This window comes from Dryas octopetala, chromosome 9 (genome assembly GCF_963921425.1).
Source record: "Dryas octopetala chromosome 9, drDryOcto1.1, whole genome shotgun sequence".
Classification (NCBI taxonomy): Eukaryota; Viridiplantae; Streptophyta; class Magnoliopsida; order Rosales; family Rosaceae; genus Dryas; species Dryas octopetala.
Window position 1 is genome coordinate 9536194 of NC_141374.1, and position 15154 is coordinate 9551347.

At 35.7% G+C, this 15154-nt stretch overlaps 1 protein-coding gene across 2 annotated transcripts; it reads right to left on the bottom strand.

Annotated features, from left to right (window-relative positions):
• Nucleotides 1-8222: 8222 nt before the first annotated feature.
• LPPBETA (Phosphatidic acid phosphatase (PAP2) family protein) lies at nt 8223-13086 on the bottom strand. Of its 2 annotated transcripts, none has more exons than XM_086257693.1 (2): nt 12254-13086; nt 8223-8674 (listed from the first exon to the last, which is right to left on the bottom strand). In XM_086257693.1, the coding sequence occupies exon 1, from the start codon at nt 12963-12965 to the stop codon at nt 12255-12257; it is 711 nt and encodes a 236-aa protein (XP_086113819.1). In that variant the 5' UTR covers nt 12966-13086; the 3' UTR covers nt 8223-8674; nt 12254. The 2 variants fall into 2 exon arrangements, with proteins under 2 accessions (XP_086113819.1, XP_086113817.1); XM_086257691.1 differs by having other exon boundaries at nt 8223-8692.
• Nucleotides 13087-15154: the final 2068 nt, after the last annotated feature.

Consider the following 15154-nt stretch of genomic DNA (forward strand, 5'->3'; position numbering starts at 1 on the left):
ATTTAATTAATTTTGATATTATAATGATGAGAGAAAAAAATAATTTGACAACTCTTTTCTACTTTTATCCTTATTTTTTATTGCTCAACTTTTTTATTACCTATTAATTTTTTTTCTCTTTTATTTAATTATTTCTAATAATTTTTACTTTTTTTTTATTTTTTTGCTCTTCTCTAGTACGCCTCTGAATGTGACAATATTTTAATCGTACAATCCATCTATTTTTCAAGGATTTTGATTTTAGGCCACGTTCCTCAAATGGCTAGCTAGTAATTTTAAATAATAAAATTCTTTAAATATCATGGTTCAAAATTTCAAATCTAGAAAGTCCCTTCCTTAAGTTATTAAAAAAAGAAAAAAAGAAAAAAAGAAAGGAAAGCAGGAATAGAAGATAATGAACATCATATATATATATATATGTGGTAAGATCTAAAGAGAATGTCTCACATTTTTGGAGAAATACAGGCATCTTAACCTATAGCCATAAAATTTGAACAGTTTACTTTTTTGAATTCAATGTGTTTGATAAAACTAAAATGATAATGATGATAATCAAATAACTAATTGACTTACAATTTGTCTCATTTTTTTCAAAAATAATTCTTGAAAAAAGGAGAATGAGGACATTCTCACTTTATCATTATTCATGTTTATATGTTCTGACATATTCAAACATGCAAGTTAAATTCACCTTAGCAATAGTTTAGAACACACTTTATAATAACATAATATGTTCAATTATTGGACAAGATAACATTACTTATTACATTATATAAATAAATATATATCCTAATATATTAGACAAGCAGTCTCCTCCACTAGAGCTTTTTAAGATATTAATATTTAACTTACTTGTAAATTGCCTCTTCCTTTCCTTTGCATCTGAGCTATATATGAACTTTCTAAAAGTGGATTGAGATGGGTATCATCTTTATATGCACCTTAGTATCTACTAATCAAACTAGAAATAACTGGCTTTTGTTTGTGTATCTGGAGGCAAGCAGCGTGGCTGCATCATTTCCAAGTTACGTGGGATGGTGTAATGAATCTATTAATTAAATTTTAGGCACAACAATTAACAACAAGCTTTATTCACGATATGTTGGGTATCTAGCTATGCTACCAAGTGCCAAGTGATGATACAACAAAAGTTGGAGACAAGAAGAATAAAAAAAAAATAGTGAGAATATCATAATATATAGAGTCTGTGGGCTGCATGTACTTCTATAAATGGTTTATGAAGCATTGTTGTTATAAAGTACAGTTAAATTGTGCCTAATTCATACACATTAAAATGTGTAAGGAGCATTTATTGTCTTATTTCTTTGACAACTAGCTAACATTCTGGTCTAATGGAACTGGTTATGATAGAATTAGAGCATCCAACCCAAATCCAATTGGCAATGGGTGGAGAGGCCCAAGACTTATAAGCACATATGTTAAGCTCGCTTTCCGATATGGGACATTGCTCCACATTATTCTCAACACGCCCCCACACGTGTGGCGATATTTTGAGCCTTACACGTGAACAAATTGTATTAGGTGACGTGGGAGCACGTGTGGCCGTTGGGCCTTACACGCGGATAACCAAGCTCTGATACCATGATAGAATTAGAGCATCCAACCCAAATCCAATTGGCAATGGGTGGAGAGGCCCAAGACTTATAAGCACATATGTGAAGCTCTAGCTTTCCGATATGGGACATTGCTCCACATTATTTTCAACAGGTTATTTTTAACTTTATATGGAATTATCTTGTTAATTAACTGATCTAACAATGTAAAATGCTTATATTATCAAACTGTGAACCCTAAATAAAAAAAAAATTATCAAATCAGGAATAATGTGCTTATATTGATATATTGTGAATCTAAATTACATATTCAACTAATAATCAAACTAATCAATAGAACATAATGACTAAGAGGAACTGCCTCTAGTATTTCGATCAGCTTTGACATGGCCTTGATCTTTTGGTGAAGTTGCAATAATATGAGCCTTGTCTAATTCAGCTAGTCTAATGACATAAATATCTTATGTTGTCAGACTGATAAGAAAAGCTTGCCATTAATTGGGATATGAGTATATGACATGATTTTAGGCTACCATCTAAATTTTTTACTGGTATGCATATTTCTTTTCTTTAATAAATGACAAGAAAGCAATATATATGCATTCATTTAATTTGAAGTTTAACTACCTATTGTATTAGTATTAGGAACCCAATTACCAATCCTCCCCACTTATAGAGAGGTAGGTAATGCATAAATATGCCCAATGTAAATTACCAATAAAGTCTCTCATCAAAGAAAACTACCTAAAAAGGGATCTAAAAAGACCGAGGAAAGATGAGATTTTTCGATATAATCGATACACCATCACGTAATATAATCAATATATATATTATAATATGAGTGAATATTATTAATAGTATACCCTATAAAGATAAACATATCATTCAACAATACCCTTTCACGGTTGAATTAGTTACACCACATAACAGTGTATCGGTTACATAAAAAAAATTCTCAAGAAAGACGCATTTTAAAGGCAACATATTTTAATTGCCCTTTAAAAAGACAACAAAACTTGACATTAAGCTCTGATTTGTGCTTATTTGGGCATATAGTTTTTAGAATATTAACGTTTCTGTTTCTTATTATGAAATATTGGATCAAAATTTGATAGTGCAATTGCATAACTTTCTAAATTAAGTGGGAAAATTATAGACCTTTCTCTCTTCTTTTTCAGAGAGGTTAGCAAGAGTCAACCTTTTGGACTCTCACGTTCGAAACAGGGAAGAGAATGGTAATCTACAGCCACAAAAATTAACTAGTTGGCATAGAGGACTTTTGTTGGTTAATCTGTTAAATCACATTTACTTTTTATTAACAATTGTACTTTATACGAGAAACAGATCAAATTATTAGCATTTAAATTACACTTAATAATTTTAAAATTCATTTTACAGTCTTTAATAATAAATAAACTCACCTAAAATATTGTAATAACAAATAAACTCACATTATAACATACTATCTGTTTTTTGTGTCGAGCATTCGACATGTTTTTTTTTTTTTTGAAAATTAGGCAAATTGCCACCGTCGAACAGTAATAATTAGTAACAGTCATTTTTACATTATAACACGGGTAGATATGTATCTATAAACTTAAATTTTATGTTTTATGTTGTTTTATTAATTTTTAACATATTTATATAAAAAAAAACATAAATATTATTTTTATGTAATTTTAAATAGTCACTATTACACAATAATAATTATTAAGCACTCAATAAATTTTGTGTTGTACATATTTCTTTAAAGTGGGCCGGTATGTCACCGGTTTTTTGAGAGTGGGCTGGTATGTCCTTTTATTTTCTTAATTAGACTTAAAAAAAAAAATTCTTTGAAATTATTGCATATGCGCAAATAATTATTTGATTTAATGGTAGGAGTGTAGGACAATTATTAATAAAGAAAAAATTATTGTAAATGCTAACTTACAATATTGGCATTGACATGACCCCTTGTCCTTGGTCTCCTTACTTAAAATACACGTTCTCTGCGCTTCTCTTTATGAACAATAATGGCTTCTTCCTCTTCGTCTTTCTTACTGTCACCAACATAACACAGTGAAAACTTGCAGAAACTTAAACTTCAAAGGAAAAAAAACAGTCACATATTCATAAAATTCACATGCATAGAATTCACGGCCATAACTTAATGAAAAAATTTCAAAGATCAAAACCCAGATGACAAATCCCATCAAACTGATCAGTTTTTTAAGAGAGTGGGGCAGGTAAAAGTAGGGTGTCCTTCAACCCCATCAACTGCTTTTATTGTAAAGTTTGATAAAACAAATGAAAATTATTAATCATGGTTTAAGGGTCCAAAAGAAAGCAACAACCAGCAATCAAATCCCTGTTTCTCAAGTACCAAACAAGGAACAATTTCCTCCATTGGAGATCACCAAACTTCCAGATGGGAAACAACTCATTTGAGCACTACCAAACGGCCCCCACAGCTACTTATGTCCTCTATGCATGGTGCAACATTTATTAGTTCCCCCTATCATTTCAAAATGTGTATCTCACTACCACACCATGTGCCTGCCCATACCATATATCATCCTCACTAGGCATATTTGGGGTGGGCATAGTGTTCTCTTTGCAAAAATTGGATCCAATTTTGTTGTTTCTGATATGGGTTTTTCTTTTGCTTGATTGATTTAGCATATATGGGTTTATGGTCTTTTGTAGGCCACCCATATAGTTCTTTCAAATTTTCAACCAAACACCTACATCATTGAGTTGAATGCTTGGGCATAGACTCTTACTCTAAGTGGAATTTCTAATGCAGCAGGTGGGAAAATAAAAGGGTTTTCTGTCATGTGTATGTGACTAAACATTGCCAATTCTGTTGCCTCAGAAAGCCATAGAAACAAGAATTTTGTGATGTCCTTTCAAAATTATGTTTTTATTATACAAGGGCTTTATAGTAGCCACTGTATGCAACCACTCTGTACCATATGGAGGTCCCTCCCTGCTGGTTAATTCACCAGTTAAGGTTCAAACTCCGTAGGTGTCTCTTGAAAACTTGCCCAGCTATCAAAAAAAAAAAAAAGAGAAAAAAAAGTACCCAAGGGGTTGGCATATGCTTCTACTGTTGTACATTTGTTTGTTAGTTTTAACTTTTAATGAATGGCAGATCTAAGTTTACAGCTCCTGCACATCAGTCTATGATGTCCATCACATAGACAGAAACTTTTTTGTTTGGTCAATATATAAATAGGAACTTAATTAAAGAGTCCAATAATTGTTATTCAGCAGTAGAGTGTTTTTCTTTTCCAGTTTGGCAACTAAAAGAACAGTATTCCAGATTCGAATCAGGATATCACTATTAGACTATCTGCATAGGGGGTAATCAATAGTAATTGGTATTGAAATTCAGATTATGGAAGGCAAATTTTTCTTTGGGGTGCCATTTCAGTCACAGTACAACAGATCCCAAATTAGTCCTATAGTCATTAGTCAGTCACTCAGTCATATTCAGAAGGCTCAAAAGCATCAGCCAAAAAAAGGGGGTATTCAAACTAGCAATGAGTCTTTTAAGGAAAAGTGAAAGTTTTCAAGGGAAGTGTACTGTGTAGAGTTATTTGGTGATTCAAGGATACAGAGGATTCAGAATAATACCATGTCAAATAAAACCAACTAACCAAGTGCCAATCAATCCCATTTGGCAATAGATTAATAAACCCATGCAATGTTTCTCTCAAATGCCTTCTCATTAAAAGGTGCAATGGTTAACTCCTTCTTACCTTACCTGGTTGAATTCTGTCAAAATCTTTTTCGTCTTGTGCACCAAACTCTTCCTATGAATCTGATCTGACAGCAAATAGCTTGACCCAGAATTCACTGCAATCTTAAATTCTTAGTTGTAAAGTAGTCTTTAAGTTTTCAATTGCAAAAAGGAAGATAAGTGATATCTGTCACCTGGTGTGGGTGGCTAGAGATTCTACCTATCAGAATCATAAATTGGCAAATAATTGAATGTACATCCATAAAATTATACAAATCAAGCCTTTATTTTGACTGTAAATTTGCAAATATTTAGAGAGACAGAGTCTTCAATCCCACCTAAAAAAAGGCAAGTTGAAAAAACTAATGTTCATGCACTGTGCTTAATGGCCCATAATGTGTCTCAAGAAGTGACTGCCACTGCCAACAAAGGCATTATTCATGAGGACAATGGGTCTCTCTCTCTCTCTCTCCCTCACAAACTGATCAGGGTCTTATTGTCATTGCATTAAGTAGTTTTCCAGTAGCTGATTCCATTGCACAATTAATGATATGTTGCTAAATTAATCTGCTTGGTACTATCTAACACCCATTTGCAATCTATTTACAATTTAACTAATCTGCCACTACCTCTTTGCCTATTTGCACATTGATCATGAAATGTGATTTGTGTTTGCTCATAAAAGAGCCTCCAAACCCCACCACAGAAAAAAAAAAAAATAATAATCAGTCAAATAATGTCAATAATACTTTTATGAGAAGCATGGTAAAAACAAGGAGATAAATACCAAAGGCCTCTGTTGTTGGAACTTGGTAGGTTAGAGGACAAAACTTAAATGATTTGTACTGTCTCCATCTCTACAGCTCTTTCCAACATTGTAATAGTGTCAGTATGACTCTGAAAGACTGAAACCCTCCTCTGCCCAGGTCCTGTGTGTGTAGCAGTGATTGACTGACACTGCTCATACAGAAATACATGTAAAATCTCTGTCCTCAGGTTTTGCCAATCCAATTTGGCTCTGTGGTCCTTAGCTTTTTCAAAGAAAGAAACCAAAATTTAAGCTCACTGGCATGTGCCAAATAAGTTCAACGATGGCATGCATGCGCCAGGGCCTCCAAAAATGCATATTTATGTGCAGAACTCAGCTAGCCTCACATGTTTACATCACTTTATGGAGTTGAACTTTCAAGCTTGTGAACTGGCTGGCAGCATGCCAGCATGCCAATGACTTGAGCTCATCATCATTCATCATCCATGGCAGGCTTCTCAGCCAGATATTTTGTACTAAGTTGGGTCCTAATCAATTAGACTTGACTGTTCTACATTTTCAGAAGCTCAGGATCTAAGGTAGAGGTGTCAAACGGGCCGGGCCGGGTCAACCCGTTTAAGTTGAGCACATCGTGCTTTCGTGCCATGTTCGGGTCGGCCCATATAGTTAAGACTTAAGCCCGGCACGGCCCGCGGGCCATTCGTGCTCGTGCTCGTGCCGTGCCTTAAACGGGCCGGTCCACGGACTTTTTTTATTTTTTATTTTTTAGGGAGATAAAACTAATCTCATAATATTTTTTCTTATTTATAATTAAATATTAACATTATTTTTTATGAAAATTGAATATTTTTGTTGAAAAGTTCTCTAAAAATGAAAAAAAAAACAATGTTAAAATAGTCGTGCCTAATTCGGGCCCATTTTGTGCCCGTACTCGTGCCGTGCTTGGCCCATATCGTGCTCGTGCCGTGCCGTGCCGTGCTAGATGGGCTAAAACCTTCGGCCCAGCCCGGGCCATTTAATCGTGTCGTGTCGTGCCGTGCTGTGCCTATTTTAATCGTGCCGTGCTCAGGCCGGCCCAATCCGTTTAACACCTCTAAATTCTGAGGTGTGTACAGGGTCCATGGTAGAAGGCTACAAGCACACACCAAATGGATTAAGTATAACTCTGACAGCCACAACAAGGTCACCAGCACCATCTATCTTTGGGGAGAGATTTGAATGAAGAATTGAATTTATGGCAGAAACAAATTATTCAATTAAAAAGTTAAAAGGATATTTTGGATTTTTTTAAGAGTAAAAAGAAAAAAGAAAATTTATATTTTTATGTTTTTATTTATTCTTCTCACATGATCAAATTCTAGACTTTGGTTCTCAATTGATGTAATAATGTTTAATTTGTCGTTCGCGTCACTCACTCTAAATCTCATTTATTTTCAACGAAATACCATTATATCATTTGTCATCACTGACTAACAAAATTTTGAGAAAACTCTTGTGTCTCTAGTATCATTATTATTAATTTTTAATGATTGTTTAAAGGTTTGATAAGCATTTAAAGCAAGCCAAGATGGGAGAGTACAAAATGATGAAAACATAGCCCGGTAAGGCCGATGAGATTTGGCTCAACTGGGCAAAGTTTAAATCTTGTCGCATGTGAAAAAAAAAAATTAACAAAATAACACTCTGCAATTGTCCATTCTATGCTACCAAATTGCCATAATTTACACAGTTACACTAAACCAAGTTTGTATTTAGAGTTAATTATAGTAATAGTACATGAACTATAACTCGAGTATCACTTTAGTCTATAAATTTCATTTTGAAATTCTAAAGTCCATGAACTACATTTTAGAATTCTAAAGCCCATGAATTATCGCACAACTATCACTTTAAAGTTCTTTTTATAACTTCTGTTACATTTTTCATTCAAAACACCCATGCATTGCGCACTTGCGTGTGTTGGTTGCTTCCTTATTCTTCTCAATAATTTTGAAAATTATTGCATAAGGGCGAGATGAGACGTTGAAGGAGGGATAGAGCACTGTGAAAATGAAAATACCCCTCAAATATGGGTCACGTGCGTGACTCATGGATATTTTTGACGAAAAAATATAACATAAGTTACAAAAATGGCTAAAGTGATACTCATGCAATAGTTCAAGAACTCCAGAATTTCAAAATGAAATTCATAGACTAAAGTACTCCGGGTAATTAATTCTTGTAAATATGCATAAAGTCTATTGGCATTTCTGTTAAGAGGTAATGAGAGATTTCCTCCCTTGACCCAAAAGAAAAGTGCACCCTTAAGATTGATGAATCTAAAGTAGTGTGAACTACACCCCCTTCTTATCCATGAATATTAACAATGATGGCCATTACCTTGAGAATCCAAGTTTCTTGTGGTGTGGTGATTACATAACCCACTTGATTTTTCAAGTTATATCAATTATACAAGTGATGGGGAAAGTCTCTAGCCTAATAATGTTGACTAAGTTCAAGGTAAAGTGAACATAACTTTCACCTTGTTTCTCATTTTCCAGTTTTCAGTATCCACTTTAAGCCAATCCAGGCACATGCTCAATATCACAAGGCATCAACGAGAACCTGTTCCAGTTTGGACCACTTGTTCAGAGAAAGTTTGTGTTAGTTTTGCACAAAAGCCGATGTTTGTGGATTCAAACAACAATCATGAAAAGGGAAATCGAAAAGCACGCATGTAGGTGACCCATAAACTGAAACGATCCAACTACATTTCCATAGTTTAAACAAAACCTTCTCATGGTCTCTCAGAAAAAGACCATGATTTCAATGATTAATATCCATGGTAGGACCCCACAATTAGTGGTTGGGTTATGACCTAAATGAATTCATCAATCAACTATTATTAGGACAAGGGCCATCCTCAGGGCCGTGAATCAAAGAAGATAAGAGTCATAAAACAATGAATTTAATTTCAAAATACAGTTTAAATTTTATGAACAGGACTCTGCATGCATCTCTTTTACAACACTGGAAGCAGACCAACAAAAGAGAAAAAGGAATGTAAAGGTCAAGCTGGAAGAGAAATGAGGGATAAAACAATGGTTCTTAAAAAAAGGTTTTAAGGCTCCTCCAAAATAAGATCATTTCAATTCCCTTCGGACTAATAGGTCTATACCCTACTTGTCAAGTCAACAAAATTGGAGGAGGTATTAAAACTCTAATCGCAGTGCTTTTCACAATTTCCATCATGATACATACAAAAGCAATGATGCAATCACCATATTATAACAATCATGGTTAGCACTAATATTGTAAGTTTTTGATGTTTTGTCAATAGCAATCAATCAGTCAATCAACAAGACCAAAGCTTATCACAAAAATCATTAAAGCAATGTTTTATACATGATTAGGGAAACTATTTTTTTTTTTTCCCCTTAATTGAACCTTTTGATTTTGAGACCAGCTGAATTCCAATCTAGTATACAGAGCTTAATACATGTGGGAAAACACAGTATTTGATAAATCCAGGGAAAGAATAGTGGGAGCCAGTGAAGCATGGAAGGTACCACTGAAGAAGAAGCAGGGAATTTGCCAGCATATCTTCCATCAACTTGACTCAATAGAATTCTCCTTACATCTAGATGCTACAACCCCTTATTTATAATCCTGGAAGTTCCTTCTCTATACTGCCCAAGAATATCTTTACTTTCATTTACTTTTCCACAATTAAAGCAAAGCAAAGTTGTATGGAATATGAATCCAGCCGCACAGCATAAATAATAAAATTAATTTCTGGTGACTAAAACCAATTTCATATCCAACATTGCCTTGGAGTACCCCAAACCTTAAGAAAATTATTTTCACCACATTGCCTTGGAGACAGAACTGCTGTTAAAGAAAACAGACTTCCTGACACCAGCAGGTTGCACATGGGATCTATGAAATCCAGGCTGCTCCAGTCAGGAACCATCCTAAAGTTTACAGACAGAAACCATCCTCCAGTCTGAAGTATCTCCATCAGACATTGAATCGTACAGAACCTACCTTTTGGTACAGCATGTAAATTCATAACGACATGGGAACAAAATACTCATACTCAGCCAGAGAGAGAGAGAGAGAGATTAATTGACACCAGTTACCAGCCTACATGGTAAAACATGCCTTCTGTGACCGAAATAGTTCAAAGAAGGAGTACCAACTTGACGAAGTAACTCACTACAGCAAGAAAACCACCATATGTAGTTTCCTTTTGCAAGTTTTGCAATCAAAGCACTATAGATTGAATAGAAAATTACCCCACCCCCACCCCACTCCAAATTCACATTCCTACATCTTTTCCACCTGTAAATGTTAACCCTCCCCCATCCTAAAGCCCTTAAGAAATTGCTGTACAGAATTTCCAGATTCACTGTTTCAACTACTTCACCCAATGAACCGCTATAAAACTCCACTAATTTGCCCCTTATTCCAACCATTTTTACCTTACATTTTCATTCATAATCATGAAGTATTAAGTATTGACCACAGGCTGCTTTAAACCTTCAATCTAATGTTTGTCCTACATCAAAGGCATAACATCCAAATCCCAAAGGCATATATACAAAAAATGGATATATTTCAATTGAGTAAAATGAAAAGCCAAATAGGATTTTTAATTTTTTTCTTTGGGGTGGAAAGAAAATGTGGCTTGTCAATATGTATACTACATAATAAAAGAGGTCTAAAGCTCCACCCCTCATGAAATCTTAAACTGCATTTCCATTCTAGCTAGTAGCACCTTATCGTGTGAAATTTGCCTTTTATAAGTTTATAACTAGGGATTGAAATTTGTCATTCTAGATAGTAGCCCTTAAAAATGATTAACTATTAAATAGTTTTTACTCAAATTGGTAACTAGAGATTGATAGAGAAGGTGCTACTTCTTTAGGGGGAGTGGGGTGGAGAGGAGTGATATACTCTAAACATCTCATGGAAGCTTCTCTATTGAAGACTGTGGTCCTCACATCGTTAACTTTTTAAGTTTAATGAGGGTTATTTTCTAAAACTGAAAAATGGAGAGTCCAATTGGGTTGTCAACTTTCTATATTAGTATAGATACAAGAAGACTCCTTTGTTTATGATTTTTCATGCCATATTCTTGTTTGGGTAATAAAGAGACAATTACCCCCAAAATTTTAATGCTGGTATTGGAGTTTCCATACTCATATTGTACTTTTTCTATCAGGTAATCCATAAGGGGATTGGAAAATCTGGAGAAGATGAGAAGCAGCACATATGAAGAGCCAATAAATACAATTGTTTCTCCTTTTGTTATGAAAATAAAGAGTCTGATCTGCTGTTTTTTCTTTCTAAGGCGCATTACAAAGTATTCCGGATTGGAATTTTGAATAAATCGGTATACTATAGAAATAGAATTCACATGCTTTTTACATTAGCAAAGACATTGAAGTAGAAGAGCTAGATAATTGTTCCTACAATTTTGGCATAAGCTTGTATCATTGCTGCACAATCATGTGCCTCATGGGATATAGAATTAGGATTGTATATGCTTTTATAAAGTGAAGAGGAACTTGAGTCTCTTCAGCTTTTTCTTTAACAGTTGATATGATCTTCTATTATTGTATGACCATGCATAGCACATGTGGTCCGACTAATGATCGGATACAAGGGTGCTATACATATAAACAGGTCAAACTGAACAAAAGAAACGACTTTGGCCATTGGGCTGAGCACGCCTCAGCCTTGTTCTATATCTTAGCACAACCCAGTTTTGCAACCCAGTTGTTGAAAAAGCTAAAACACATGACCAATTGAATGAGTTTGATAACAGTTTAAATTTAGTACTGAATATTTCCAGACTTTTATGATGCAATTCTGTAAGTATAACCAAAATTGTAACTTTTTAGCTCAAGAATTGTATACTATTAAGTCAGCATTCAGTGCTTAAGCAAATGTAGCACTTCAATATCAAATGGGTTGTAATTCATTTTGGTTCATCAAACCCATCTTTTGAATTTGCACTCACAAAAGCAAATGATTAAAGGAAGCTCTAACCGTCCTAATCAAACTTCATTCAAACAATTTCTCATGCTGGTATTGAATATTGATTCTTAACAACAATTCATACGCAAGCATACAATTTCCTGGTAAAAATTGCAACAATTTCAGTTGTACAATTTATGGCAACGCTTGTTGTCATACCTTAAAACTTGAGGAAGTGAAACGCAACGAGAGCCTCGAGCACGCCCAAACACGCCCCGGCGAAAACGTCCAAGATGAAATGCCTGCCGAGGAAAACCCTAGAGACGGCAGTGGCAGCGGCCCAGGCCCAAACGACCGAGGCCAAAACGCGGACGGCCTTTACCTGGTCCGCGCCGCCGATCCAACGGTCAACGAAGGCGGACGTGGACCGGAGGTGGAGGAGGACGTCGGCGACGGCGGCGGCGGAGAGGTAGAAGAGGGCGGCGACGAAGAAAACCCGGGAGGCGTGTCCGCTGGGGAAGGAGAAGTGGTCGACCGAAACGGCGACGTTCATGTTCTTGTTGTAGACTGGGCGGGCGCGTTGGACTAGGAATTTGATGAGGCCGATGAAGGCGAGGTCGAGAAGGAGGCCGAGGATGAGAGGGGAAAGGAGGGGGCGGAGGAGGACTGGGCCTGGGATTGGGCTTGGGTCTGGGCTTAGAGTTGGGCCGAGGAGGAGGGAGAGGGAGAGGGGGAAAAAGAAGCGGAAGTCGGCGGAGTATTCGAGGAGGAGGAGGAGGGCGTGGGGGAGGAAGGGTTGAGCGAGGGTGTGGAGGCGGTGGGAGAGAGTGGTGTCGAGGGTTGCTATGCGGCGGAGGAGTGGTGGCGCTGGCGGCGGTGAAGGTGAAGGTGGGGTGCTGGTGGTGGATTTGGGTGGTGCAGCTGCCTCCATGGTCAATGTGTGTGTGTGTGTGTGTTGGCCGTTGGGGGTTTTGACAGTTGAGAACAGAAGTTAGTTAAGTGAGACAGTGGCAGTGTGGCACACTGCTTACTGCTTGGGCCTTTGGGTCTGGGAAGCAAAGATTTGAAGGACTCTTTTGGAGAAATAAAAATTGAAACCTAACTGTGCAGTTCAAGCCTTCAAGCTGGAGTTGCTGGGCTAATGGGCTCAGAATTAATGAACTCAGCCTAGGCCCTGGCCCATGATATTTTGAAATGAAAGACATCTTTTTTTTGGCTGAATGAAGAAACAAACATATATGATCATCAAGCATCTGTTAGTTTAGTCGTACTTCTCTCCCAATTTTAAGAAAGGACAATGCTTGGATATTGAACAATACTTTCCTCAGTCCCCTGGTTGGAGGAGCTCCTCCAATCCCCTCTTATAAGAACATGTCTTTTTTGATCTTTTTATTGTAAATAAAGAAAAACTTAATTCATAAATTGAATGAAAAGACAAAAAATAACATCTTTTTGTAAGAGAGGGGTTAGAGGAACTCCTCCAACCAGAGACAGACTGAAGAAAGCATTGTTCTATCCAATTATTACACTCTTAGCATTGCCAAGAATGAACCAACTGAAACAATGTGTTGACCTAGCTCCGGAAGGTAGAGATGATATGCCCCTATCAAGAGTCAAGAGACAATTAGACATTTAGACCATCAAATATGGAGAAAATGCGGCACATGGAATTCAAAAAACGTTTAATTATTGAAGTTTAACCATATGCCATCTTGCCCTCTTCTTTGTTCTTTTTAGTGCTTGATTCTTAAATAAAACCCTATTGCTAATGCTATGGTCCTATGGGTATAAATTGGCCACCCTTCATTTTCTTTTTGGACTTGAAATTTAATCCTATATGCTTATGTTAGACTTCAATTTTATATTTGGCCAAAAAAAAAGACTTCAATTTTATATAGTTGGATGCCATAATGTCTCCATTACCCTTTTAATATTAACACACACAAAATGTGTCCACGCAAAATCGTGCAATGAACATTATTTATATTTCAGATATATAAAAAATAAAAAAAATAAAAGTTTTTTTGCACTAATACTACCCAACTTATTGGGGGTGTGGACAATTGGCACCCATAAAAAAATGTTTTAGAATTAACCACCTATATTTTCACATAAGTGACAATGTGGTACCTACCATCCATTTCCATCATAATTTCTATTAAATCTGAATTTTTTTTTTTCAAATTTACCATTTTTTCCATGAGAACAATTAAGAAAACTAAAATTTATTTCAAAAGGTATTTTTATATAATTATACACCTAAATCAGATTTGTTTTTTCTTAAAAAAAAAAAAAAAAGTTTTATCCATATAATTTTGTCCCTAAATTAGATTAAAAAAGGTGTTCTAAATAAAAAATTTTGCCCTTAAATTATATTTAAAAACAAAAAAGATATGATAAAAAAGAAGAAAAACTACAATTTCTCAATCTAAATTAGATTTAAAACAATGATCAAACATTTCCTAAATTAAATTAAAAAATAAAAAGAAGAAAAAAATGATTCTAAATATTATTTACCTAAATTAAATTTAAAAACAAAAAAATAAGAAAACAACCCAAAGCAGCCACCCCTCTCCTCCCTTCTCTCTCCTCCCTTCTTCCTTCCACCTACCCCAGGCCAAATCAGCTCTCTACCCAGATCCGACCCCTCTTGCCGCCGCTGGCCGGCGAACCCCCCTTCTTCTCTCTCTCTCTCTCTCTCTCTCTCTCTCTCTCTCTCTCCATCCCTCCCTCCCTCCCTCCCTCCCTCCCTCCTCCCCTATCCCTGATAAGCCCCTGCCCAGATTCGAATCCCCCCAAGGTCGACGACCCCCTCATCCACTCACTCTCTCTCTTCCATGGTTGCAATCGGCCGGCGGGGGGAGATGTGTTTTTTCTTAATTATTATTTCTGTTTTTTTAATAAGCTTTAAATTTAATTATTGGGATCAAGTAAGTATATTGGTGGGTATACTTAGAAAAGTCTTTTTTTTAAAAAAAAATGTTTTATCACATGAATTGACGAAAATACCTTTAAAGTTAACAGAAAAATTAACAGAAGTGACGGTAGGTGCTACATTAGCACATATGTGAAAGTATGAGTGGTGAATTGTAAATTTTTTTTTATAGGTGCTTATTGTGC